General features: G+C 41.3%; 1 protein-coding gene and 1 long non-coding RNA gene across 4 annotated transcripts in view; one reads left to right on the top strand and one right to left on the bottom strand.

Moving 5' to 3' along the window:
- LOC110505243 (CAP-Gly domain-containing linker protein 4) overlaps positions 1-26294 on the top strand; it is a 97405-nt gene extending 71111 nt beyond the window's left edge. For 2 of the 3 annotated variants that reach the window (XM_021584347.3, XM_090220441.1), the window contains 3 exons: positions 15661-15725; positions 15979-16054; positions 23951-26294. In XM_021584347.3, the coding sequence (XP_021440022.3) occupies positions 15661-15725; positions 15979-16054; positions 23951-24338 (529 nt within the window). In that variant the 3' untranslated portion in view covers positions 24339-26294. Of the gene's footprint in view, positions 1-15660; positions 15726-15978; positions 16156-23950 lie in introns of all 3 variants that reach the window. The other variant, XM_090220442.1, reaches the window with a different exon arrangement.
- On the bottom strand, positions 17416-18827 carry LOC118944167 (uncharacterized). The gene is made up of 2 exons (XR_016491865.1): positions 18326-18827; positions 17416-18205 (listed from the first exon to the last, which is right to left on the bottom strand). It is a non-coding gene; the product is annotated as an uncharacterized LOC118944167 (long non-coding RNA).
- Positions 26295-26306: the final 12 nt, after the last annotated feature.

Here is a 26306-nt window from a genome sequence, read left to right on the forward strand (position 1 = left end):
AAAGTGACAAGAGTTCCAATTATTAAAGTGACCAGTGATTTCAATTCTGTGTACAGTTGAAGTCGTAAGTTTACATACACTTATGTTGGAGTCAATAAAACACGTTTTTCAACCACTCCACAAATTTCTTGTTAACAAACTATAGTTTTGGCAAGTCGATTAGCACATCTACTTTGTGCACAATACTTATAATTCACTGTATCACAATTCCAGTGGGTCAGATGTTTACATACACTAAGTTGACTGTGGATTTAAGCAGCTTGGAAAATTCCAGAAGAAGATGGCTTCAGAAGCTTCTGATAGGCTTATTGACACAATTTGAGTCAATTGGAGGTGTACATGTGGATGTATTTCAATGCCTACCTTCAAACTCAGTGCCTCTTTGCTTGACATCATCGGAAAATCAAACGAAATCAGCGCAAAACTGAAAGCACGTACCACCACATTTAATCATGGCAAGGTGACTGGGAATATGGCCGAATACAAACACTGTAGTTATTTCCTCTGTTAGGCAATCAAACAAGCAAAGTGTCAGTATAGAGACAAAGTGGAGTCGCAATTCAACGGCTCAGACATGAGACGTACGTGGCAGGGTCTACGGACAATCACGGATTACAAAAAGAAAACCAGCCCTGTCGCGGACATCGATGTCTTGCTTCCAGACAAGCTAAACACCTTCTTCGCCCACTTTGAAGACAATACAGTGCCACAGACACGAACCGCTACCACGGAATGTGGGCTCTCCTTCTCCGTGGTCGAGGTGAGTAAAACATTTAAACGTGTTAACCCTCACAAGGCTGCCGGCCCAGACGGCATCCCTAGCCGCGTCCTCAGAGCATTGGCAGACCAGCTGGCTGGTATGTTTACGGACATATTCTCTCCTTATCCCAGACTGCTGTCCCCACATGCTTCAAGATGGCCACCATATCACCTTCACCCTACCTGTCACCCTAGACCCACTTCAATTTGATTACAGCCCCAATAGGTCCACAGATGATGCAATCGCCATCACAATGCACACTGCCCTATCCGATATGGACAAGAGGAATACCTATGTAAGAATGCTGTTCATTGACTACAGCTCAGCATTCAACACCATAGTACCCTCCAAACTCATCATTAAGCTCAAGTCCCTGGGTCTTGACCCCTCCCTGTGCAACTGGATCCTGGACTTTTTGACGGGCCACCCCCAGGTGGTGAAGGTAGGAAACAACATCTCCACTCCGCTGATCCTCAACACTGGGGCCCCACAAGGGTGCGTTCTCAGCCCCCTCCTGTACTCCCTGTAAACTCATGACTGTGTGGCCATGCACGCCTCCAACTCAATCATCAGACGACACAGCAGTGGTAGGCTTAATTACCAACAACGACGAGACAGCCTACAGGGAGGAGGTGAAGGCCCTCCGTCAGGAAAATAACCTGTCACTCAATATCAGCAAAACTAAAGAGATGATCAATGGACTTCAGGAAACAGCTGAGGGAGCACCCCCCTATCCACACCGACTAGACAGCAGTGGAGAAGGTGGAAAGTTTTACGTTTCTCGGTGTACATATCACCGACAAAATGAAATGGTCTACGCACACAGACAGTGTGGTGAAGAAGGTGCAACAGCGCCTCTTCAACCTCAGGAGGCTGAAAAAATGTGGCTTGTCACCGAAAACACTCACTAACTTTTACAGGTGCACAATCGAGAGCATCCTGTCGGGCTGTATCACCGCCTGGTACGGCAACTGCACCACTCACAACCGCAGGGCTGGTGCAGTCTGCACAACGCATCACCGGGGGAAAACTACCTGCCCTTCAGTACACCTACAACACCCGAGTTCACAGGAAGGCAAAAAAGGACAACCACCCGAGCCACTGCCTGTTCACCCTGCTTCCATCTAGAAGGCGAGGTCCGTACAGGTGCGTCAAAGCTGGGACCCGAGAGATAGAAGATGTTTTTCAATCTCAAGGCCATCAGATTGTTAAACAGCCACCACGAGCACAGAGAGGCGGCTGCCTACCTACAGACTTGATATCATTGGCCACTTTAAGAAATGGAACACTAGTCACTTTAATAAATCCACTTTAGGAATGTTTACATATCTCGCATTACTTATCTCACATGTATATACTGTATACTGTTTTCTACACTATCTATTGCATCTTAGCCGCTCTCACTGCTCATCCATATATGCAAATTCAGCAGGCTGTGGTGTAAAATAAGCTTTTAAAAGTGTTGACGTTATTTTATTAATTATTGTTAATGCTGTCTTTGGTGTGCTTATGTAACGGATGTGAAACGGCTAGCTTAGTTAGTGGTGCGCGCTAAATAGCGTTTCAATCGGTGACGTCACTTGCTCTGAGACCTTGAAGTAGTAGTTCCCCTTGCTCTGCAAGGGCCGCGGCTTTTGTGGAGCGATTGGTAACGATGCTTCGTGGGTGACTGTTGTTGATGTGTGCAGAGGGTCCCTGGTTCGCGCCCGGGTATGGGCGAGGGGACGGTCTAAAGTTATACTGTTACACTTATCAATGCACAAGCACCTTTTTCCCGCTCCTATCGCTTCTTGTGGAGCTTGTCGCGTGGTGGCCATAGACATATACAGTGCTTTCAGAAAGTATTCACACCCCTCGACTTTTTCCACATTTTGTTGTTACTACCTGCATTTTGTGTCACTGGTCTACACACAATATCCCATAATGTCAAATTGGAATAAGGTTTTACCTTTTTTTGTACAATTTAGTTCAAAATGAAACCTAAAATGTCTTGGAGTCAGTAAGTATTCAACCCTTTTATGGCAAGCCTAAATAAGTTCAGCAGTAAAATTTGCTTAGTAAGTTACATGGACTCACTCTGTGTTCAACAATAACATGATTTTTGAATGACTACCTCATCTCTGTACTCCACACATACAATTCTCTGTAGCTCCCTCAGTCGAACAGTGAATTTCAAACACAGATTCAACCGGAAAGACCAGGGAGATTTTCCAATGCCTCACAAAGACGGGCACCTAAAGGGTAGATGGGTAAAGATAAAAACATTGAATATCCCTTTTATCCCTTTTAGCATAGTGAAGTTATTACTTAAACTGTGGATGTTTTATCAATACACCCAGTCACTACAAAGATACAGGCGTCCTTCCTAACTCCGTTGCCGGAAGGGAAGGAAACTGCTCAGGGATTTCACCATGAGGCCAATGGTGACATTAAAACAGTTGAGTTTAATGGCTGTGATAGGAGAACAATGAGGGTGGATCAACAACATTGTAGTTACTTCACAATACTAACCTAATTGACGGAGTGAAAAGAAGAAAAACAATATTCCAACGCAATATTCCAAGCATCCTGTTTGCAACAAGGAATTAAAGTAATGCTGGCATAAATGTGGCAAAGCAATTAACTTTTTGTCCTGAATATTAAATTGTATGTTTGAGGCACAGTGGTGGCTGCCTCATGTGATGGGTATGCTTGTAATCATTAAGGACAAGGGAGTTTTTCCAGGATAAAAAAAGAAACAGAATGGAGCTAAGCACAGGCCAAATCATCGAGTAAAACCTTGTTCATTGTGCTTTTCTGGGAGATAAATTTACCTTTCAGCTGAACAATAACCTAAAACACAAGGCCAAATCTACACTGGAGGTGCTTACCAAGAAGACAATGAATTACAGTTTTGTTACAGTTTTGACATAAATCTACTTGAAAATCTATGGCAAGACCTGAAAATTGTTGTCTAGCAATGATCAATAACCAATTTGACAGAGCTTGAAGAATTGTGAAAGGAATAATGGGCAAATGTTGCACAATCCAGATGTAAAAAGCTCTTACAGACTTACCCAGAAAGACACACCGCTGTGATCGCTTCCAAAGGTGCTTCTACAAAGTATTGACTCAGGGTGTGAATACTTATGTAAATGAGATATTTCCGTATTTCCCTTTCATAAATTTGCTTACATTTCTAAAAAACATGATTTCACTTTGTCATTATGGGGTTTAGTGTGTAGATGGGTGAGGAAAAAACATATTTAATCCATTTTGAATTCTGGCTGTAACACAACAAAATGTAGAAGTAAATTAATAATTTCTGAAGACACTGTAATCCATAGAAGGGTTTTGGAACCTCTAACCCTGGCAAATTGACTGTTAAACTCATGGGTACCCTAGCAATAGCTGCCAGTCTTGACTTGAATGGGAACTACCATCTATGAATTATATCTCTATGCTTGGTTAGTTTGTTTGCCTATCGCAAATTTCAAAATACAATCCTGTGAGAAATGTACCATTTGGAAAGCAAATGCTGTCCTTACGAAATGTGTAATGTGATGATTTTACGTACAAAACCTTTTTAATAAAATATTTAATCAGTCGTCTTCCTCAAATGAAGGGGATGATGACAATATTTGCGAGACGTAGGGTATCTGATTTTGTTGGTCCTCAACTCATGCCTCAGACGAATAATTCAGGATAAACGGAGTTAGCCCTGAGTTAGCCTGCCCCGGAGCAGGTTAGTTCTGAAAGCTTCATTGCCATAGAAATTAACCTGGCCACTTTCACGGTACTGGTTATTCCAGGTTGAACTCAGAGTTGACCAAAGTTACCTCGCTAACTCGTCAAACATTATTCGTAGTATAGAGCTCAGGATGAAGCCCTCTCTGTTGCCGTCTCCTCTGTCCCACCGGCTACAGCACTGTGCTCCCAGTTCACCCCCAACAAGCTGATCGCTGTGTCTGTGAATGCATCCCCACACAAACACACACACACACAGGAGACATAACACTAAAACAATTAACAAACCAATCAATAATTAGGAATTGATGATTCATCATAATAATATGGTAAGTGAGTAATGCACCAATGCATCACCGGGGGCAAACTACCTGCCCTCCAGGACACCTACAACACCCGATGTCACAGGAAGGCCAGATAGATCATCATGGACAATAACCACCCTAGCCACTGCCTGTTCACCCCGCTATCATCCAGAAGGCGAGGTCAGTACAGGTGCATCAAAGCTGGGACTGAAAGACTGAAAAACAGCTTCTATCTCAAGGCCATCAGACTGTTAAATAGCCATCACTAGCACATTAGAGGCTACTGCCCTATATACATAGACTTGAAATCACTGGCAACTTTAATAATGGAACACTAGTTAGTTTAATAATGTTTACATATTTTTCATTACTCATCATGTATGTACTATATTCTATTCTACTGTATCTTAGTCTATGTCGCTCAGACATTGCTCGTCCAAATATTTATATATTCTTAATTCCATTCCTTTACTTAGATTTGTGTGTATTGCTGTGAAATTGTTAGATATTACTGCACTGTCGGAGCTAGAAACACAAGCATTTCGCTACACCCGCAATAACATCTGCTAAACACGTGAAGGTGACCAATAACCTTCGATTTGAACAATAAATCATGCGAAGCAGCTACATCTGTCCATGATTGAGTCTTTTAATGAAGAGTTGGTGATAAAAATGTCCAGTTTGAGTTTTTTTGCAGCTCGTTCCAGTCGCTAGCTGCAGCGAACTGAAAAGAGGAGCGACTCAGGGATGTGTGTGCTTTGGGGACCTGTGGAGTTTGAGGGCTGCAGTAGGTATCTCAGATAGGGGGGAGTGAGGTCTAAGAGGGTTTTATAAATAAGCATCAACCAGTGGGTCTTGCGACTGGTATACATAGATGACCAGTTTACAGAGGAGTATAGAGTGCAGTGATGTGTCCTATAAGGAGCATTGGTGGCAAATCTGATGGCCGAATGGTAAAGCACCTCTAGCCGCTCGAGAGCACCCTCGCATGGGTAGGATGATCATCTGAATCAAGGTTAGTTTGGCAGCTGTGGGTGAAAGAGGAGGGATTACGGTAGAGGAAACTAAGTCTAGATTTGACCTTAGCCTGCAGTTTTGATATGTGCTGAGAGAAGGACAGTGTACCGTCTAGCCATACTCCCAAGTACTTGTATGAGGTGACTACCTCAAGCTTTAAACCCTCAGAAGTAGTAATCACACCGGTGGGGAGAGGGGCATTCCTCTTACCAACCACATTACCTTTGTTTTGGATGTGTTCAGAACAAGGTTAAGGGCAGAGAAAGCTTTTTGGACACTAAGAATGGGGAGGGACCAGCTGAGTATGACTGTATCATCTGCATATACATGGATGAGAGAGCTTCCTACTGCCTGAGCTATGTTGATGTAAATTGATAAGAGCGTGGGGACTAGGATCGAGCATTGGGGTACTCCCTTGGTGACAGGCAGTTGCTGAGACAGCAGGCACCAGGCTAAAGACCCCTCAGAGACGCCAACACCTTCAATGTAATCTGAGAAAGATTTAGGGAGTCGCATTTCTTTACGACTTGGTCAGTTGTTTAAGCGTGTCCCAGTTTACGTCACCTAGCAGATCAAATCCAGACTTAATGTAAGGGGCCAGGAGAGAACTTAGAGTACAGGCCGGTACTGATGGTGGACGATAACACCCAGTAACAGTCAACAAAGAGCTATTTGAAAGTTTAATGCTGTTGGTACCATTTTTAATGTGATGATGATTCGTTTATCAAATCAATTGACTATGTTTAATTATCACGTTTTAATTACTCGTGTAACAATTAACTCATTAGCAATCTAGGGGCACCACGGGAAAATGTTGTGTAAGTCTCTGGTTCTCCACCGGAGGTCACCATGTCCTTTGTAGTTGTAGTAGGTTGGTCTCAGAGTGTCTGTTAGAATGGATCTTCCAGAGGTGTACCACGTGGTGTTCAGCAGGCCTTATTCTTCACTCTGTTTGTTTAGAATATATACCCTAGAGAGATACCAGTAGTGGTGAGAGGAAATTATAATTTGTCTCCCGTCTTCGGTCGAGTTTCTTAGGCTAACCGTGCATAAACAGCTGTATACTAAATGTTCCTGTGTAGTCTTCTTCTTCAAGAGTCTCCACGTTTTCTGGTCTGTAAGAGATTTTCTTCTTCTCTGTTGAAAGTTTCAGAGTTTCTAACCATTTCGTACATTTCAGCTCACGCTGTCGGTCACACTGGTCTAATGTGGAGTCTATCCATTTTACACGTCCGGCTTACCGTCCGTATGCTGGTCTGTAGAGATTCCAACCATTTCAATGTGTGAATGGTCCTCATATTCTCTCATGTGAATTTCGTTAGCTGTCCTTTTATGCCCCCTCCTTAGAGGCCGGTGCCATGACGTTGCCACGTGGTCTGTGCTCACGTGGGTGTAGTTACTGACTGGGTAAAACTTTAGAAGACTAAAATTAAATTTAATCTTCTCACAAATAGTTTCATATTTAATCATATAAGTTCCACAACATTTAGATGTCAATTTGATAACTGGGACGTATACATTTGTAGAGTTACCATTATTTGGTTATACCGTCCTTAATGATATCCCAAAACAACAACTGATTTGACATAATTGTTCTTAATGTCCTTCCCAACCAATTACCACATTCTTTGTGTAAGGAATATTGTCTCAATGTCCAACCTTTTGATGTTACAGTACTGCAAAGTCTCTCTCTCTGTGGAAACAAAGGCATTTTTAACTTCCGTTTCTGCAGAGTGGGAGAGAGAGTTCCTGCAAGGTATTTAAGATCCGGTTGTTAAATCATTAAAACTCTGGTGGGAGAGAGAGGGGGGAGGGGATCTGGCTATCTGTCAGCCCTGTGCCGAGCGGATCTGGCACCTATGATCCTCATCCAAGAGGGAAAGTCATGACGATGCTTAAAACCAGCAAATCAAATTATTTGGGGGCAGACTTGGTGGAGACAACTGAGCACTGAAGGTGTTCCTTGGTAAAGATTGCCACTCCACCATCTTTAGAAGATCTGTCTTGCCGAAAAAGGTTCAAACCAGAACGGTTAACATCAGTGTTCAAAACACTCTTTCTCAGTCCCGTCTCAGTAATGAATAACACATCTGGATTGGAGCTGTGAACCCACACTTTTAATTGATACATTTTTGGTAATAAGCTTCTAGTGTTAAAACCTCTTTGGGCTAGATGGGACGCTAGCGCACCACCTCGACATCTTCCCGTGAAATTGCAGAGCGCGAAATTCAAAATACAAAAATCGTAATATTAAGCATTCATGAAAATACAAGTGTCTTACATTGATTAAAAGCTTAACGCTGTTGGATTAACAAGAAGTTGTCAGATTTCAAGAAGGCTGTATGGCGAAAGCATACCATGTGATTATCTGAGGACAGCGCATACACCAGCATTTAAAAACATTTTTCAAACCAGCAGAGGCGTTACGAAAATCAGAAATAGCGATAAAATAAATCACTTACCTTTTGAAGATCTTCCTCTGTTTGCAATCCCAAGGGTCCCAGCTACACGACAAATGGTCGTTTTTTTTTCGATAAAGTCCTTCTTTATATCCCAAAATAGTTTGATTGCGTTTGATTGCGTTTGATTCAGTAATCCACCTGTTCCACTCATTAAACATGCAGACAAAGGAATCCCAAAAGTTACCGGTAAACTCTGTCCAAACAAGTCAAACAATGTTTCTAATCAGTCCTCAGGTACCCTAATATGTAAATAAATGATCAAATTTAAGACGGAATGTAGTATGTTCAATACCAGAAATAAATAATGAAGTGCTCGCCCTCATCCACCCACGCCACAAGACTACAGTCCTAATGAGAGAGACCTTCAAAAACTACAACTGCTAACTCATTTTTCAAAGAACAAGCTTGGAACCCTTTCTAAAGACTGTTGACATCTAGTGGAAGCCGTAGGAACTGCAATCTTGGAGTAATTCCTTTGAATATCCCATAGACAAGCATTGGAATGGCCTGTGACCTTCAAAAAAAAGATCTGGATGAATTCTCCTCAGGTTTTGGCCTGCCATATCTGTTCTGTTATATTCACAGACATTATTTTAACACTTTTAGACACTTCAGAGTGTTTTCTTTCCAATGCTACCAATTGTATGCATATCCTAGCTTCTGGACCTGAGTAACAGGCAGTTTGCTTTGGGCACATCAGTCATTCAAACTTCCGAATACTGCCCCCTAGCCTTTTGTATTTATTTTATTTCACCTGTATTTGACCAGGTAGGCTAGTTGAGAACAAGTTCTCATTTGCAACTGCGACCTGGCCAAGATAAAGCAAAGCAGTACGACACATACAACAACAGAGTTACACATGGAATAAACAAATATACAATCAAATATACAGTAGATAAATCTATATACAGCATATGCAAATGAGGTCGGATAAGAGAGGTAAGGCAATAAATAGGCCATGGTGGCGAAGTAATTACAATGTAGCAATTAAACACTGGAATGGTAGAATGTACAGAAGATGAATGTGCAAGTAGAGATACTTTGGTGCAAAGGAGCAAGATAAATACAGTATGGGGATGAGGTAGATTGGCTGGGCTAATTACAGATGAGCTATGTACAGCTGAAGTTATCTGTGAGCTGCTCTGACAGCTGGTGCTTAACGCTTAGTGAGGCAGGTAAGAGTCTCAAGCTTCAGAGATTTTTGCAGTTCGTTCCAGTCATTGGCAGCAGAGAAATGGAAGGAGAGGCGGCCAAAGGAGGAATTTGCTTTGGTGGTGACCAGTGAGATATACCTGCTGTAGCTTGTGCTACGGGTGGGTGGTGCTATGGTGACCAGTGAGTTGAGATAAGGCGGGGCTTTACCTAGCAGAGTCTTGTAGATGACCTGGAGCCAGTGGGTTTGACGACGAGTATGAAGCAATGGCCAGCCAACGAGAGCGTACAGGTCGCAGTGGTGGGTAATATATGGGGCTTTGGTGACAACGGATGGCACTGTGATAAACTGCATCCAATTTGTTGAGTAGAGTGTTGGAGGCTATTTTGTAAATGACATCGCCGAAGTCTAGGATCGGTAGGATTGTAAGTTTTACGAGGGTATGTTTGGCTGCATGAGTGAAGGATGCTTTGTTGAGAAATAGGAAGCGGATTCTAGACTTAATTTTGGATTGGAGATGCTTAATTTGAGTCTGGAAGGAGAGTTTACAGTCTAGCCAGACACCCAGGTATTTGTAGTTGTCCACATATTCTAAGTCAGAACGGTGGGATTCGAAGTGGTCGGTAATCTGTTTGTTGACTTGGCTTTCGAAGACCTTAGAAAGGCAGGGTAGGATAGATATTGGTCTGTAGCAATTTGGGTCTAGAGTAATTTGGGTCTAGAGTGTCTCCCCCTTTGAAGAGGGGGATGACCGCGGGAGCTTTCCAATCTTTGGGGATCTCAGACGATACGAATGATGTTGAACAGGCTAATAATAGGGTTTGCAACAATTTCAGCAGATAACTTTAAAGAGAGAGGGTCCAGGTTGTCTTGCCCGGCTGATTTGTAGGGGTCCAGGTTTTGCAGTTCTTTAGGAACATCAGCTATCTGGATTTGGGTGAAGGTGAAATGGGGAGGCTTGGGCAAGTTGCCGTGGGGAGTGCAGGGCTGTTGACCGGGGTAGCCAGGTGGAAAGCATGGTCAGCCGTAGAAAAATGCTTATTGAAATTCTCATTTATAGAGGATTTATCGGTGGTGACAGTGTTTCCTAGCCTCCGTGCAGTGGGCAGCTGGGAGGTGGTGCTCTTTTTCTCCATGGACTTTACAGTGTCCCAGAACGTTTTTGAGTTTGTGCTACAGGATGCAAATTTCTGCTTGAAAAAGCTAGCCTTAGCTTTCCTAACTGCCTGTGTATATTTGGTCCTGAAAGCCCTTAAGAAGTTATGCCGAAAACCCAGGCTTTTACAAGAGCAGATATCAGAGCACAAGTCAGAATTGGGGCTAGCAACAGTAGACGTTCCAGGGTGTGCATGCACATTTCCAGATATCATCAGCAGTAATACAATCAGGGCATGGCAAAGGACATGGAGAGCTCTGCAGTGTTGATTTATGACATTTGAATGTGCATTAAATGGCAACAAGATCATATTGTGCAGCAATTTCATCAGGTAACATGAATACAAAGCCGGCAAGAGGTGGTTAGAATAGGATGGGAGGCCAAGAGTCTGTGTAACCAACAGAGAGTCAGAGTCCCGAGTGTGGGAACAAACAGTCTGTCGCACAGTTAGGGAAACAAGCAAGTTCATAGTCAACAAACACGCAGGAGTCATGAGGCAAATGGCATAAAGCACAATAAAAAAATTGACCGACTTGGGGCTAGCCATTGTAAGTCCAGAGTCACTCGCCCCAACAGTGCGTGTGTACTGGAGGAGAGCAAAACCTCGCGAGAGAGGGGGCAGTGTGGCAGGAGTACCTGTACCAGACATGGGGAGACAGGCCAGAGCAGATGGTAAACAGTTCGCCATGTGGAATTCAAGCAGCAATGCAGCAGGCAATGGGAGTAGGTGTCACACCCACTTGGGAGAAGCTTTTTTTGGGAGGCAGATTCCTGATAGAAAATCCCAGCTAGCTAGCAAGTCTCTGTCCGCCGTTTTTTTCATGTGGAAAAGGAGGTTGTTAGCGAGCTATAGCTCTTCAGTTTCTGTGCATGGTCCTTTACAACATCCAAACAAAGTTGTCCTGTGGCTGTTGTATTTTGGAGATTGCGAGGAGGTTATCTTCTGATGTGATCAAATGTGATTAAATACTTTCAAGTGATATCCTCTGGGTCCACATTGTACATTTTGTTATACAGTTGAAGTCGGAAGTTTACATACACTTAGGTTGGAGTCATTAAAACTCGTTTTTTAACCACTCCACAAATTTCTTGTTATCAATCTATAGTTTTGGCAAGTCGGTTAGGACATCTATGTTGTGCATGACACAAGTTATTTTTCCAACAATTGTTTACAGACAAATTATTTCACTTATATTCACTGTATCACAATTCCAGTGGGTCAGAAGTTTACATATACTAAGTGCCTTTAAACAGCTTGGAAAATCCCAGAAAATGATGTCATGGCTTTAGAAGCTTCTGATAGGCTAATTGACATAATTTCAGTCAATTACAGTGTACCTGTGGATGTATTTCAAGGCCTACCTTCAAACTCAGTGCCTCTTTGCTTGACATCATGGGAAAATCAAAAGAACCTGAAAGGCCACTCAGCAAGGAAGAAGCCACTGCTCCAAAACCGCCATAAAAAAGCCAGACTACGGTTTGCAACTGCACATGGGGACAAAGATCGGACTTTTGGAGAAATGTCCTCTGGTCTGATGAAACAAACTGGTTGGCCATAATGACCATCATTATGTTTGGAGGAAAAAGAGTGAGGCTTGCAAGCCGAAGAACACCATCCCAACCGTGAAGCACGGGGATGGTAGCATCATGTTGTGGGGGTGTTTTACTGCAGGAGGGACTAGTGCACTTCACAAAATAGATGGCCTCATGAGGAATGAAAATTATGTGGATATATTGAAGCAACATCTCAAGACATCATTCAGGAAGTTAAAAGCTTGGTCGCAAATGGGTCTTCCAAATAGACAATGACCCCAAGCATAATTCCAAAGTTGTGGCAAAATGGCTTAAGGACAACAAAGTCAAGGTATTGGAGTGGCCATCACAAAGCCCTGACCTCAATCCTACAGAGAGTTTGTGGGCAGAACTGGAAAAGCGTGTGCGAGTAAGGAGGCCTATAAACCTGACTCAGTTACACCAGCTCTGTCAGGAGGAATGGGACACAATTCACCCAACGTTTTGTGGGAGGCTTGTGGAAGGCTACCCAAAACGTTAGACCCAAGTTAAACAATTTAAAGGCAATGTTACCAATTACTAATTGAGTGTATGTAAACTAGAGGTCGACCGATTATGATTTTTCAAGGCCGATACCGATTATTGGAGAACAGAAAAAAACTGATACCGATTAATCATCCGATTTATTTAAAAATAAATGTGTATATATATATATATATATATATAATCTCATACACACACACACACACACACACACACACATTTTTGTAATAATTACAATTGCAGCAATGCGCAATGAACACTTTTTTTATTTTAACTTAATATAATACATAAATACACACACACTGCTCTGAAGTGACAATGATACTGATGAGTCTGCTTAGGAGACAAATACTCTCAACTGTTTGAATAAAAATAGAGTTTAAGTTACCTGTGATGAATGTTGAAAACAAAAACTGTAATTTTTATATGCAGGAAATCCTATTTTAGTAATGGACATGGTAAGAATTGACGACCAAAGTGCACGTCATAATTCCCATGACACCTTCTAGCAAAATCTGAAAAGCGGTTCCTTCATTTATTCCATAGAATATTTTTAGATTCACTTAAAATAAGGTCTGTGTTTCGTGTAGGCTTACACCACCGTGCCAATTTTATAACTGTGTAGATATCCATAGGACAAGGTAGCTCTGATAAATATTGGCTAAATATAAGCGAAGATAATTTTTTTTGTAGAGTGGATTTATGAAAATATGTTGACAAACGTTACCTTATCCTAGTGAGATTTACACGGGTATCAAAACGCCGAAACACAGACCTTATTTGAAGTAGATCAAGACATTTTCTATGGAAGACATGAACGGTAAAATAACGAAGGAAACCCTTTCAAGTTCATCCACACGTTATTACAGGAATTATAACGCGTCGACTATTTCTCTCTAAACCATATACCTTTGACTAATCCGGAAACTATCACCTCGAAAACAAAACGTTTATTCCGTTCCATATTTTATCTAACGAGTGGCATCCTTGAGTCTAAATATTCCTGTTACATTGCACAACCTTCAATGTTATGTCATAATTACGTAAAATTCCGGCAAATTATTTTGCAAAGAGCCAGGCGGCCTTAACTGTTGCATATACCCTGACTCTGCGTGCAATGAACGCAAGATAAATTACACAATTTCACCTGGTTAATATTGCCTGCTAACCTGGATTAGCAAGGTAAATAACAAGGTAAATAATCTGTCGTTCTGCCTCGTTCCTAGGCCGTCATTGAAAATAAGAATAGTTAAATACAGTTTAAATTAAGCTGTTAAAAAAAAATAAAAAATGCAAATTGGCGCCCAAAAATACCGATTTCCGATCGGCCCTAATTAATCGGCCATTCCGATTAATCGGTCGACCTCTAATATAAACTTCTGACCCACTGGAAATGTGATGTAATATCTGAAATAAATCATTCTCTGTACTATTATTCTGACATTTCACATTCTTAAAATAAAGTGTGTTTACATACACCTTAGCCAAATACATTTAAACGTCTGACTTCAAATGTTTCTGTCTGTTACCCAAAATAAATTCAATTCAATCAAGGCAACAATATATGCAATTTCATCTAGTTATAATGCATAGTAATAATGTTTGGTGGCGAGACTTGTGCTATTAATACAAAAAATCCAGGAAATTCTAAAGCTAATTTGAGCTATGTACTAACAAGGCTTTTCAGCATAAGCAGCTTGACTACTCCTAGAATACTGTAGCTTTATTGATCAACTGTTCTTCAACAACAGATGTACTCACATTGGATGGGTTGATTAGGATTCAAACCTTCTCTCAATCAGCCTAATGCGTACTCTTCGAGTAGGTTTACCCCATTAATGTACTTGGTAATGTAAACATGTTTTTTCATGCAAGAAATCATCCCATTCCACTAATTGAAACATTATGGGGAGGTTTTCCTGGACACAGAGTCAAGGAAGTTGATTCATTTGATTGAAGTTTCTTTTAAAGGTAGACGGCACTACACATACGTATTTACTAGCAACCTATCAAGGAAGAGGAGTCAAGAAAAGGGGAAAGTAAGTCTTATTTGTTTTAGATGTTGAGATGGAATTAATTAGTTTTTTGTTTTAAATTTCTCGTTCCTTCTCTCCGTCTACCTCCTTACATTTTCTTCCTCTCCCAGCTCCACACCTGCAATCATCTTTCTCTTTTTTCTTACTCTACTTTTACTGTGTGATGAGTAGAGTGTTTTTTCTGAAAGGATTGGACTCCTTTTCTCATTCTTCCCCTAATTTTTTTCCCTAATTAACCTGCGGGGCAAGCGGGAAGCTCTGCTAAATCTAGGCTTGGGCTAATAGAGATCTTCCTCTCGCATTCTCTCCATCACCGAGAGCCAGAACAGCCACTCTTTCTCTCTCTCCTTCTTGCTGTCTTTCTCTTCCTGTCAGCAGCTATCAGGACCCATTAGATAACAAATAGTGAGGCGTTACTTTTTTCTTCAAATTTTTTCTGCTTTCTTTCATTCCCCCCTCCTCTCCTTTTCTGCTTTCCAAACAAGATAAGGCAGTTTTTTTGCTAAATTCTCCACTTCGCCTGCCTAAGTGGTAATGGTTTTCAAAGCTCCAGCTATTATCGCTGACACACAGCGGCAAACACATCCACCAAGTTGGACAGGCACCTTGTGCTGGGATACCACATTTTTATTTTATTTTGTGTCTATTCGAGAGTTGATGAATGGTAGGTGAGCGGTTCTGGGTCAATTCCATCTCAACTCATTCCATTCCGGAAATTAATGGATAATCAATGGTTTAATTGGAAAAATAGCCCATTATTTTAAATTATAACTCTTTTCCTGCCCTATTCTTTTAGTGAATTTCAATTAATTCCCTGTGTAGTGAATACGCTCAAGTTGAAATGGAATTGACCCCAACCTTGTACTGCCGATTTTGTAGGGTGTTATTAAAGAAGGCTGCTGTTTCCGGATCTCAGTAAGGGCTTTAACGATTGTGTGTCTTAGACTTTAGTGTAAATGTTTTTTAATTTTATTTAACATTTTTCCACAGGATCCATGGCTCTATGGATTGTCTTTCAGAGCTGTCCTCCTCACGTCTCAACCGTCCTTTTGCTAGTGAGTTTTTGGCCTTGGTTTTTCCTTATTTATTCATTTATTCTTGCAAACGCTGAGTAAACTTAATTAACGATGATAACATTTTAATGATGGAAAATGCAGTTGTCTTCATGTCACAATTATTTCGGTACCCTTCACTGTGTGCGTGTGTGTGTCCTTCTTTGTATTTGTTTATGTTAGTGTATGTGTATGTGTACTTCATATTTGTGAATCTGTCTATGTGTATTCACACACGTGGTCTGTCATATTTCAGGAATCAGGCGCAGCTTCAGCACGTCGACGGCCATCGCTGCCCAGAAGGAGCAGAGCCAGAAGAGTCCCGTCAACAGGTTGCCATTTTCTCATAAGCACTCTCCTCCACATTCCACGTGTCTGCATTTCTCCTCCCTGACCGTTTTCAGCTTTCTCCCTAATCCCCCCACCACCGGAGGTAAAATCAATAGTGGTCAGCAAAAATTATAGTTTTGGAGAATTGCCAGTGCTCGATAGCAGGGTTATAATGAGTATGAAAGCAATCCAAGATCAATACATCTCCTTCGCGTTCCTCTCCCTCTCTCGTTTTACATCTTTCTCTCACCCCTCCCATTCCTTCCTCCCTTTGCCACTCTCTACATTCTTCCCAGTCCATTGTCTCACTTTCTCATTACACCCTCCTTTCACTATTTTTACTCTCCTTTCACCATCCCGATTTCTAATCATCTTTCTCACGCTGCACTATTTCACCCTCTTCCTCTACCCTTTTACTCCTTCTCTTGCTTGCTGCCTTACGCTCTCCCTCTCTGCTACCTTACTCTGCTTCTCTCCCTCTACACTCACCCTTCTGTCCCTCTCTTTCTCTCTCCACCTCTAACCCCATTCATCCATCTCAATCTTAATTCAATTTAAGGGGCTGTATTGGCATGGGAAACATGTTTACATTGCCAAAGCAAGTGAAATAGATCAAATAAATGAAAGTATAACAAAATCAGCAGTAAACATTACACACACAAGAATAAAGACATTTCAAATGTCATATTATGTCTATATACAGTGTTGTAATGATGTGGAAATGTGACTGACCGGCTGAAATCGGTCTTATGTATAGCGAAATCAGATTTTTTTTTTTTTTACATTGGATAAAAGTAGACAGCTACAAAATTGTGTATCATACACTGCATTTTTTGAGGAAAAATGGAAAAGTAATTCTGCTTTGAACGTTGATAAACTTGTAAACTGACTTTTGAGAAAAGAGCCTTTGAATGTTTTGGTACTTATTGGAGAGCTCTCCTTTGTCTACACCCATTCCAGGTAAACGGAAAGTGTCCAGATAAAAATATTTGACGCTTTCCCAGACACACTTGTTTAAATTGATGCGTCATGTGAAAGAAATGCTATAACCCCAAGCCACATCCAATGGTGGAATTCCTTATATTAAACCATACGGCACAAGTTTATTTTTTTCATTATTATTGACGGATAGCCAGGGGCGCACTCCAATACTCAGACATAATTTACAAACGAAGCGTTTGTGTTTAGTGAGTCTGCCAGATCAGATGCAGTAGGGATGACCAGGGATTTTCTCTTGATAAGTGTGTGAATTGGACAACTTTCCTGTCAAAATGTAAGGAACATGTATGGAGTAAAAAGTACATTAAGACAGAAAATAATGTAGTGAAGTAAAAGTTCCCAAAAAATATAAATAGTAAAGAAATACTTGTAGTACTTTAAAGTATTTTTACTTAAGTACTTTACACCACTGCCTTCACACCAGTGCATTAGCATACTTCATATACTGTTACACACACAAACGTAGTAGTATAATCAGTATCACATAGTATTCCATACATAAGTTAAGGCCATGCAACCTGAGTTGAAACCTGAGTGATGTTGATACGGTCACATGATATTGTTGTGGTATGTTACAAAATCATGTTACAACCACACATAGCAAAATATTGATATATAAAATGAATATTGATAAGTATTGCTAAGTGGATGGGTCTCTACAGAAGGTGTAAACGGTACAGCCAAATGGTTACTGGCATAGTAACAATATCAGAAATAGTGTCAAAATAATTTACAGTATGTACAAGAACAATATCAACAACGATATCAGTGATAGACGAGGTAGTTGTATGCATGCAATCAGGGGTAAAGTGGCTGGGCAGTAGGATAAAAAATAAAAATAGTAGCAGGAGTGTCATTTGAATAGAGGCACTGCGGATAGTGCTGATGACTGGTCTGTGAGAACCACGCATGAACAATATATTCGGAGAGCCTGTTTCTGTCCTGCCCTTGACGTTGGTGCAGGGCATGTGATGTCCATAGCCTCCTCGTTGCAAAACTCCCTGATCTTCTAAAAAGTGTCCAGTCCAGGTGTTGTTGTACAGGCAGACCATCTATGGGAGGAAGGATGTCAGCGTTGCGCAGCAGCTGAAACCAGGTCCCGACAGTCCGAACGCTCCTTAGCTACAAAAACACACGGCTCCAGAGCATCGAAGCTGTAAAACAGGGAATAACAAATAAAAAAAATCAGAAGAGATTACAACCTTGACCAGCATCAATTCACCTCCCAAATTTAGATTAGATGAATATCCTCATGCAATGAAAATGATATTCACCTGAAATGCTGGTACTGCTTAATCTGTGGTACAGAGTCAGGTGTTGTTGCCAGCCAAAGCTTTCCACCAGCACCGTATCATTTTCCAGTCCAACCAGCTGTGCAATGTTGACCCCTGTCACGGTGCTGTCCTTCACAACACCAGCAATCTCAGACAAAGTGTTCACTCTGGTCTTTCTGAAGCGCTGCTTGATGAGGCCGAAGCACCTGTCGGGGGCAAACTTGGTGTGGCCTATGATCAGGAAATGAAGGTCCAGACTGTGGCTGGTTCAGTTAGGGGCCCCCAAAGACAGAAATAATGTGATGTCAATAAAAGTACAGCCAATCATGTTACAGGTTAATTAAATAATCAAAGCGGAAGTGTTGACATCGATTCCTTGTAGAGACGCCACACTGCTGCTTTTGTCATATGGGATGGCAGCAGATTTCCACCAAAGTGTTTGTGTCCTGAGTGGTGTCCAGGTAATACTACTCCATTATCCTCCTTCATTACCCTTGTAAAACTGACCATCCTACCAATCCTCAACTTTGGCGATGTAATTTACAAAATAGCCTCCAATACCCTACTCAACAAATTGGATGCAGTCTATCACAGTGCAATCCGTTTTGTCACCAAAGCCCCATATACTACCCACCATTGCGACCTGTACGCTCTCGTTGGCTGGCCCTCGCTTCATACTCGTCGCCAAACCCACTGGCTCCATGTCATCTACAAGACCCTGCTAGGTAAAGTCCCCCCTTATCTCAGCTCGCTGGTCACCATAGCATCTCCCACCTGTAGCACACGCTCCAGCAGGTATATCTCTCTAGTCACCCCCAAAACCAATTATTTCTTTGGCCGCCTCTCTTTCCAGTTCTCTGCTGCCAATGACTGGAACGAACTACAAAAATCTCTGAAACTGGAAACACTTATCTCCCTCACTAGCTTTAAGCACCAACTGTCAGAGCAGCTCACAGATTACTGCACCTGTACATAGCCCACCTATAATTTAGCCCTATCAACTACCTCTTTTCCAACTGTATTTAATTTATTTATTTATTTTGCTCCTTTGCACCCCATTATTTTTATTTCTACTTTGCACATTCTTCCATTGCAAAACTACCATTCCAGTGTTTTACTTGCTATATTGTATTTACCTTGCCACCAAGGCCTTTTTTGCCTTTACCTCCCTTCTCACCTCATTTGCTCACATTGTATATAGACTTGTTTATACTTTATTATTGACTGTATGTTTGTTTTACTCCATGTGTAACTCTGTGTTGTTGTATCTGTCGAACTGCTTTGCTTTATCTTGGCCAGGTCGCAATTGTAAATGAGAACTTGTTCTCAACTTGCCTACCTGGTTAAATAAAGGTAAATATAAAGTAGTTGTTGATGAAGTTCACCACTCGCTACAAGTCCTCATGCTTCAGGTGTAACCTGTGCTTGGTTGGGCCAGCTCTCTTTTTGATGGGAGGCATTAGACCATTCTCTTTGTATGACTGGTGGAGGATTGTCAGGTGTGTCCTTTTGATGCTGAAAGACAAATTACAGATTTTATTTTAGCATTATTATACAATAGATGCGAAATGGCATTCTGAGATCACTACACGCAGTTCATACACGTAACATTATCTAGCTAACAGCAAGCTTTAATCAACTTGGGGTATTTTGTTTAGACGTGTAGCTAGCTAAATAATGAACCATTTAAGCCCAATCCATCGAGTACTGCAAATACCAACCGATTGTCATAGCTAGCTAAAGATAACAAAATAGGTTTAATGTTATCTAGCTAACATTAGGCTATAACTAGCCATTCAAAATGGCATTCTGAGAACATCACTAACGTTACACACAGTTCATACACGTACATTAATGTTAGTTAGCAAGCCAGCCATCTAACCTCAGCTAACACTAGCTAGCTAACAGCAAGCCTTAACTTGTTTTTTTGTTTTGTTTAGACATGTAACGTTAACGTTAGCTAGCTAAACAATTAGCTAGAATCACAAGCTATAGAGTAGTAGCAATAGAAACCGATTGTCATAGCTAGCTAGTTAACCAAATAGGTTCAATGTTAGCTGCTGTAGTTAGCTAGCTAACATTAGACTATAACTAGCAATGCGAAATGGCATTCTGAGAAAACAGGTCATTCACGTTGATCGCCGTTTCTTCCCCATCCATCACTGTCATCAGAAGACTACAATGTCAGCATGACATGATCATCCTCCAGAAAGTAGTCCATCACAACTTTTTCCCTCTATCCTTTGTTGTTAGTGCAACATATTTGCAGTTCTCCATGATCAACGTTATATCTTTTAAAAAAGCCGAAAGGATTGTGTACGCATAAAGAGCATCTCATTTTATAGTCACAAGATGCTACAACGCAGAACAATCTGAAACTCATCTCTCGGCATTGTCCAGCCCACTCATTATCGCAGTTAGCAGGAAGGTTCCTGACTTTTCTTTGGCTAAACAAACTAGACTCGTAATTTAACAACTTTATTCGTATTTACAGATGGCATAAGTTTGTTATTAAGGCACATTAAGTTCACATGTTTACCTCATTTGCACTCACTGTAGATAGACTTTTTGTTTTCTTTGTTCTACTGTATTATTGACTGTGTTTGTTTTACTCCATGTGTAACTCTGTGTTGTTGTATGTGTCGAACTGCTTTGCTTTATCTTGGCCAGGTCGCAGTTGTAAATGAGAACTTGTTCTCAACTCGCCTACCTGGTTAAATAAAGGCGAATTAAACTATTTTTTTTTTTAAATGTTCGAGATTGGCATTTGCCAAAAAGCCTATTGTTTATCTTTTTGTTGGTGAAACTTCAATATCTTGATAATATGCAGCTGTTTAAAGGGCACAGATGAAACTGAGGGATGGGCCTGGAGAAATGTAACCAATCTCAGATTAATAGACAGAGCTATGGATGCAAGGACTGACCATTCATGGTATCCAAATTGTTTTAACCATGTTATGAGGCTATACAGTGTTTGTTTGCATTTACACTGTTTACAAACATTGAGAAAGAACAAGATAATATTTTGGGTTCTCATGGAGTGTGACAGTTGAACTAAGCTCATAAGGCATTTAAATTATATTCTTCAAGAATCAATGGATAGACAGATGAGGCATAAGGACAGTGTTTAAATCTTAAGAAGTTTGACGTTAAGACTTTGACACCACATCAGTATCATGTTGTATTTCTCTTTGTGCAAACAAGAAAAATATAAATATACAAAATACATTTTTACAAAGCAGCTGGGACCATAACTCAGCAAAAAAAGAAATGTCCTCTCAGTCAACTGCGATGTTGTTGCCGGTGATGTCTGGTGAGGACCTGCCTTAGAACAGGCCTACAAGCCCTCAGTCCAGCCTCTCTCAGCCTATTGCGGACAGTCTGAGCACTGATGGAGAGATTGTGCGTTCAATTTCTAACATTTTTGACATGCATTTTTCTCGATGTTTTTGTTATTCTGTCTCTCACTGTTCAAATAAACCTACCATTAAAATTATAGACGGATCATTTCTTTGTCAGTGGGCAAACGTACAAAATCAGCAGTGGATCAAATACTTTTTTCCCTCACTGTATATATAAATATTTAGTTTAAATACACTTAGGTTGGAGTCATTAAAACTCATTTTCCAACCACTCCACTAATGTCTTGTTTACAAACTATAGTTTTGGCAGGTCTTTTAGTACATCTACTTTGTGCATGACACAAGTCATTCTTCCAACAATTGTTTACAGACAGGTTATTTAACTTATAATTCAATCTATCCAAATTCCAGTGGGTTAGAAGTTTACATACACTAAGTTGACTGTGCCTTTTAAACAGCTTGGAAAATTCCAGAAAATGTCATGGCTTTAGAAGCTTCTGATAGGCTAATTGACATAATTTGAGTCAATTGGAGGTGTACCTGTGGATGTATTTCAAGGCCTACTTTCAAACTCAGTGTCTCTTTGCTTGACATCATGGGAAAATCAGAAGAAATCAGCCAGGACCTAAGAAAAAAATTGTAGACCTCCACAAGTCTGGTTCATCATTGGGAGCAATTTCCAAACGCCTGAAGGTACCACGTTCATCTGTACAAACAATAGTACACAAGTATAAACACCATGGGACCACGCAGCCGTCATACCTCTCAGGAAGGAGATGCGTTCTGTGTCCTTGAGATTACATTCTATCTCCTAGAGATGAACATACTTTGGTGTGAAAAGTGCAAATCAATCCCAGAACAACAGCAAAAGGACCTTGTGAAGATGCTGGAGGAAACAGGTACAAAAGTTTCTCTATCCACAGTAAAACGAGTCCTATATCGACATAACCTGAAAGGCCGCTCAGTAAGGAAGAAGCCATTGCTCCAAAACCGCCATAAAAAAAGCCAGACTACGGTTTGCAACTGCACATGGGGACAACGATCATACTTTTTGGAGAGCGAAATGTCCACTGGTCTGATGAAACAGAAATAGAACTGAAAATGGCAACTGTTATGTTTGGAGGGAAAAGGGGGGAAGCTTGCAAGCCAAAGAACACCATGCCAAACGTGAAGCACGGGTGTGGCGTTATCATGTTGTGGGGGTCCTTTGCTGCATGAGGGACTGGTGCACTTCACAAAACAGATGGCTTCATGGGGAAGGAAAATTCTGTGGATATATTGAAGCATGACAGCAGTCAGGAAGTTAAAGCTTGGTCGCAAATGGGTCTTCTAAATGGACAATGACCCCAAGCATACTTCCAAAGTTGTGGCAAAGGGGCTTAAGGACAACAAAGTCAAGGTATTGGAGTGGCCATCACAAAGCCCTGACCTCAATCCTATAGAACATTTGTGGGCAGAACTGAAAAAGTGTGTGCGAGCAAGGAGGCCTACAAACCTGACTCCGTTACACCAGCTCTGTCAGGGGGAATGGGCCAAAATGCACTCAACTTATTGTGGGAAGCTTGTGGAAGGATACCCAAACGTTTGACCCAAGTTAATCAATTTAAAGGCAATGCTACCAAATACGAATTGATTGTATGTAAACTTCTGACCCACTGGGAATGTGATGAAAGAAATAAAAGCTGAAAAAATCGTTCTCTCTACTTTTATTCTGACATTTCACATTCTTAAAATAAAGTGGTGATCCTACCTGACCTAAGACATGGAATTTTTACTTGGATTAAATGTCAGGAATTGTGAAAAACTGAGTTTAAATGTATTTGGCTAAGGTTTATGTAAACTTCCGACTTCAACTGTATATCAAAATCACCTAGAGATTGTCTTTTACTTTTTTTCCTTCAGAAGTAGCTTCAAACTGAATATTACTCACTCTGTTTTGTGTTGGATGGTGTTTCCATGTTCCGCTGTGTTTCTTCTGCAGTTTTTGGTTTGTTAGAAGGTTTTTATATATTGTCCTTGGTAGTAATAGTCCATTCAGGTATTTTTGTCCAAAATCAAGGTTTTACTTACTGAATTTTGATTTGTATTGAAGGTTTTAATGTTGAGGTTAGTATGCTCTAGAAGTCCTTGCAAATGTTTTAAATATTTTATCGACATTTATTCAACTCTAATTCTATATTTTTTGCAGAAGAACTCAGGAGCCCATGAGCTCACTCTTTTTCTCTCTTGCTCCCTCTCTCTTTATCTCTCCCTCTCCCCTCAGGTCACGTTCCAACTCCCACCGTCGGCGCTGGAGCACCCTGAGTGGTGGCTGGGGTCCGGGAACAGGCGGCACAGGAAGCTCCGGAGGAACCACTGCCACCACCACCACCTCGTCTGGCTCGGACGCCTCAGTGCGCCTCCACCTGGGCATGCAAGTGCTGCTGAGCAGTGCGAATGAAATGGCTCTGATCCGCTACATGGGCCAGGCTGACTTCGCCCCAGGCCTGTGGCTAGGCCTGGAGCTGCGCATCGCCAAGGGCAAGAATGATGGCCAGGTGGGCGGCCGCCGCTACTTCACGTGCCGCCCGGACTACGGCGTGCTCGTGAGGCCCAGCCGTGTCACCTACCGCGGCATTAATGGTGCCCGGCTCGTGGATGAGAACAGCTGAGGACACTAGGACCCAGGGGGTTGGGTTAGGTGGGTGGGAAAGCAGTAGAGCGAGCATATCGGAGAAAAGTTTCTGTTTGTTGTTTGTTTTTTTTGTTTTTGGGGGGGGGGGGGGGGTGTTTGTTTAGCGATTTTCCTTTGTTCGTTTTTTCTTGGGTTTTGTGTTTGTTTCTTTTGCTCCTAGAAATGTCCCCCCAAAACAACACTACCTAATTAGTTATTATTATATACATTTAAGAAATGTTTTATTTTAAGATGTATGTTATGGTGGTGTGGCTAGCCTACATTTTAACTACACATCAGCTAGTTTGTCCTATTTACTTGCTGATTTACCTGTTTTGTTTTACCTGTTTACTCTACCCGTTGACCATCAATGGACACTAGAAAACTAGATATTACATTTCAAATTGAGACTACGAAAGCTTTGATTGTCATAGATAGGTTTGATAGGGTGAAAGAAAATCATTTTCAGAAATATTTATACTTGTAATTTTACTGTGTGATTCAATTGATGGAAATGCACTTGATTGATGGAAAATATGTATAAATCCGATACAGTAAATTAATACTTCCATTCTTCCCTAAGCTCCCTCACTGTACTGTAAGTAGAGATTTGAACTGATATCAAGGCTAACCTCCTGTCAGCAACGCAGCTAAGCACCTTAAAGCAAGACAATGTCCTGGTACAGAGGTACTAAAATATCCCCTGATTTGAGCACTTTGGAGTAAATGGATAAGGCTGTTTGTAATGATAATGCAGGGTTATCTTGGTTCACTGCTGACTGTCCTAAATGAGCGAGAATGTGCACTGTGTTTGGCCAACACTGAATTTGCAGTCACTGCCAACTTGTGCTGAATTGCTAATTGACCATCAGCTCCTACACCCTAGGCACTGCTGTGGATCTGAGCGGATTGGATGGGTGGTAGCAATATGGTAATGGCTTCACCTTGCCTTCTGATTGGCTGGGTAGAAATATTGCTTATACCTATCAATCGGTTTCAGATCTACAGTAGTGCATAAAGGATATGGGCTAGGGGTTGATTTGGAATTCAGCCATATTCAGCCATTAATGCTATGGCACCACTTGAGTACTGGAATAGTGCCGTCAAGTGATGCCAATTTATACAAATATGGTCCTACACTGACGTGACACTCATAGGCCTATTGATGTATGCTACCTACTTTTGGTCAGATTGGACACCCCACTGGCTCTGTGACATAAGATTTGTCTAAAGATAACTTCCATCTGCACGACTGCTAATGACGTCTTATGTCGTCCTTATGACAAACTACAAAATGCTTTGTGAAAGCTGGTTTCCGTGAAGCGCATTCCAAAGTTATATACCGATAAAGATTACAGTCTTGACAAGTCAGCAGGCAACAAGCTATTGATTATATCTGTGGAGAAAAAAAGAGAACTTATTTAACACAAGCTCCATGTGCCACCCAATAACAAAGGTAGAACGCAACAGAAGCCCAGATTCTGAATGCGATGTACCATTGATCGGTCTGGTTGGGCCCTATGCAATTGAAATGTGTTGGCAGGACGAATCATGGTTGCCTGAGATATTCGCCTGAGGTTTGGAGATGAAAGAAGCTCGGTGGTATGAGTGCTAATTCAACTGCTCGTATCTCTTCTCTGTAGTCAGTTCTGTTATTTCTGTAACAGTCACCTTCATAACAGTCAGGTCTGTTACGATCATTGTTGTGGCAATTGAGACAATTGTGTAACAGTCATCGCCTTTTCAGTCAATTCTGTAACACTGTTACTTAGTACTGTTGGGTTCTATTATGTCGTCTCAGACGACACATGATCGGAAAGCCCAAGTTAAAATGCACTTGAAAGTCATTGGTTGCATTGTGTGTCTGCGCAGCGAAAGGGTTTCAGTATGGAATAGTGGCACGTAGTGTAAAAATTGTATTTGTAAAATGAATAAAGATTCTATTCTAATTTCACCGTTAGTTTCT

Source organism: Oncorhynchus mykiss, chromosome 25, assembly GCF_057628025.1.
Source record: "Oncorhynchus mykiss isolate SJ-2025 chromosome 25, ASM5762802v1, whole genome shotgun sequence".
Taxonomy (NCBI): domain Eukaryota; kingdom Metazoa; phylum Chordata; class Actinopteri; order Salmoniformes; family Salmonidae; genus Oncorhynchus; species Oncorhynchus mykiss.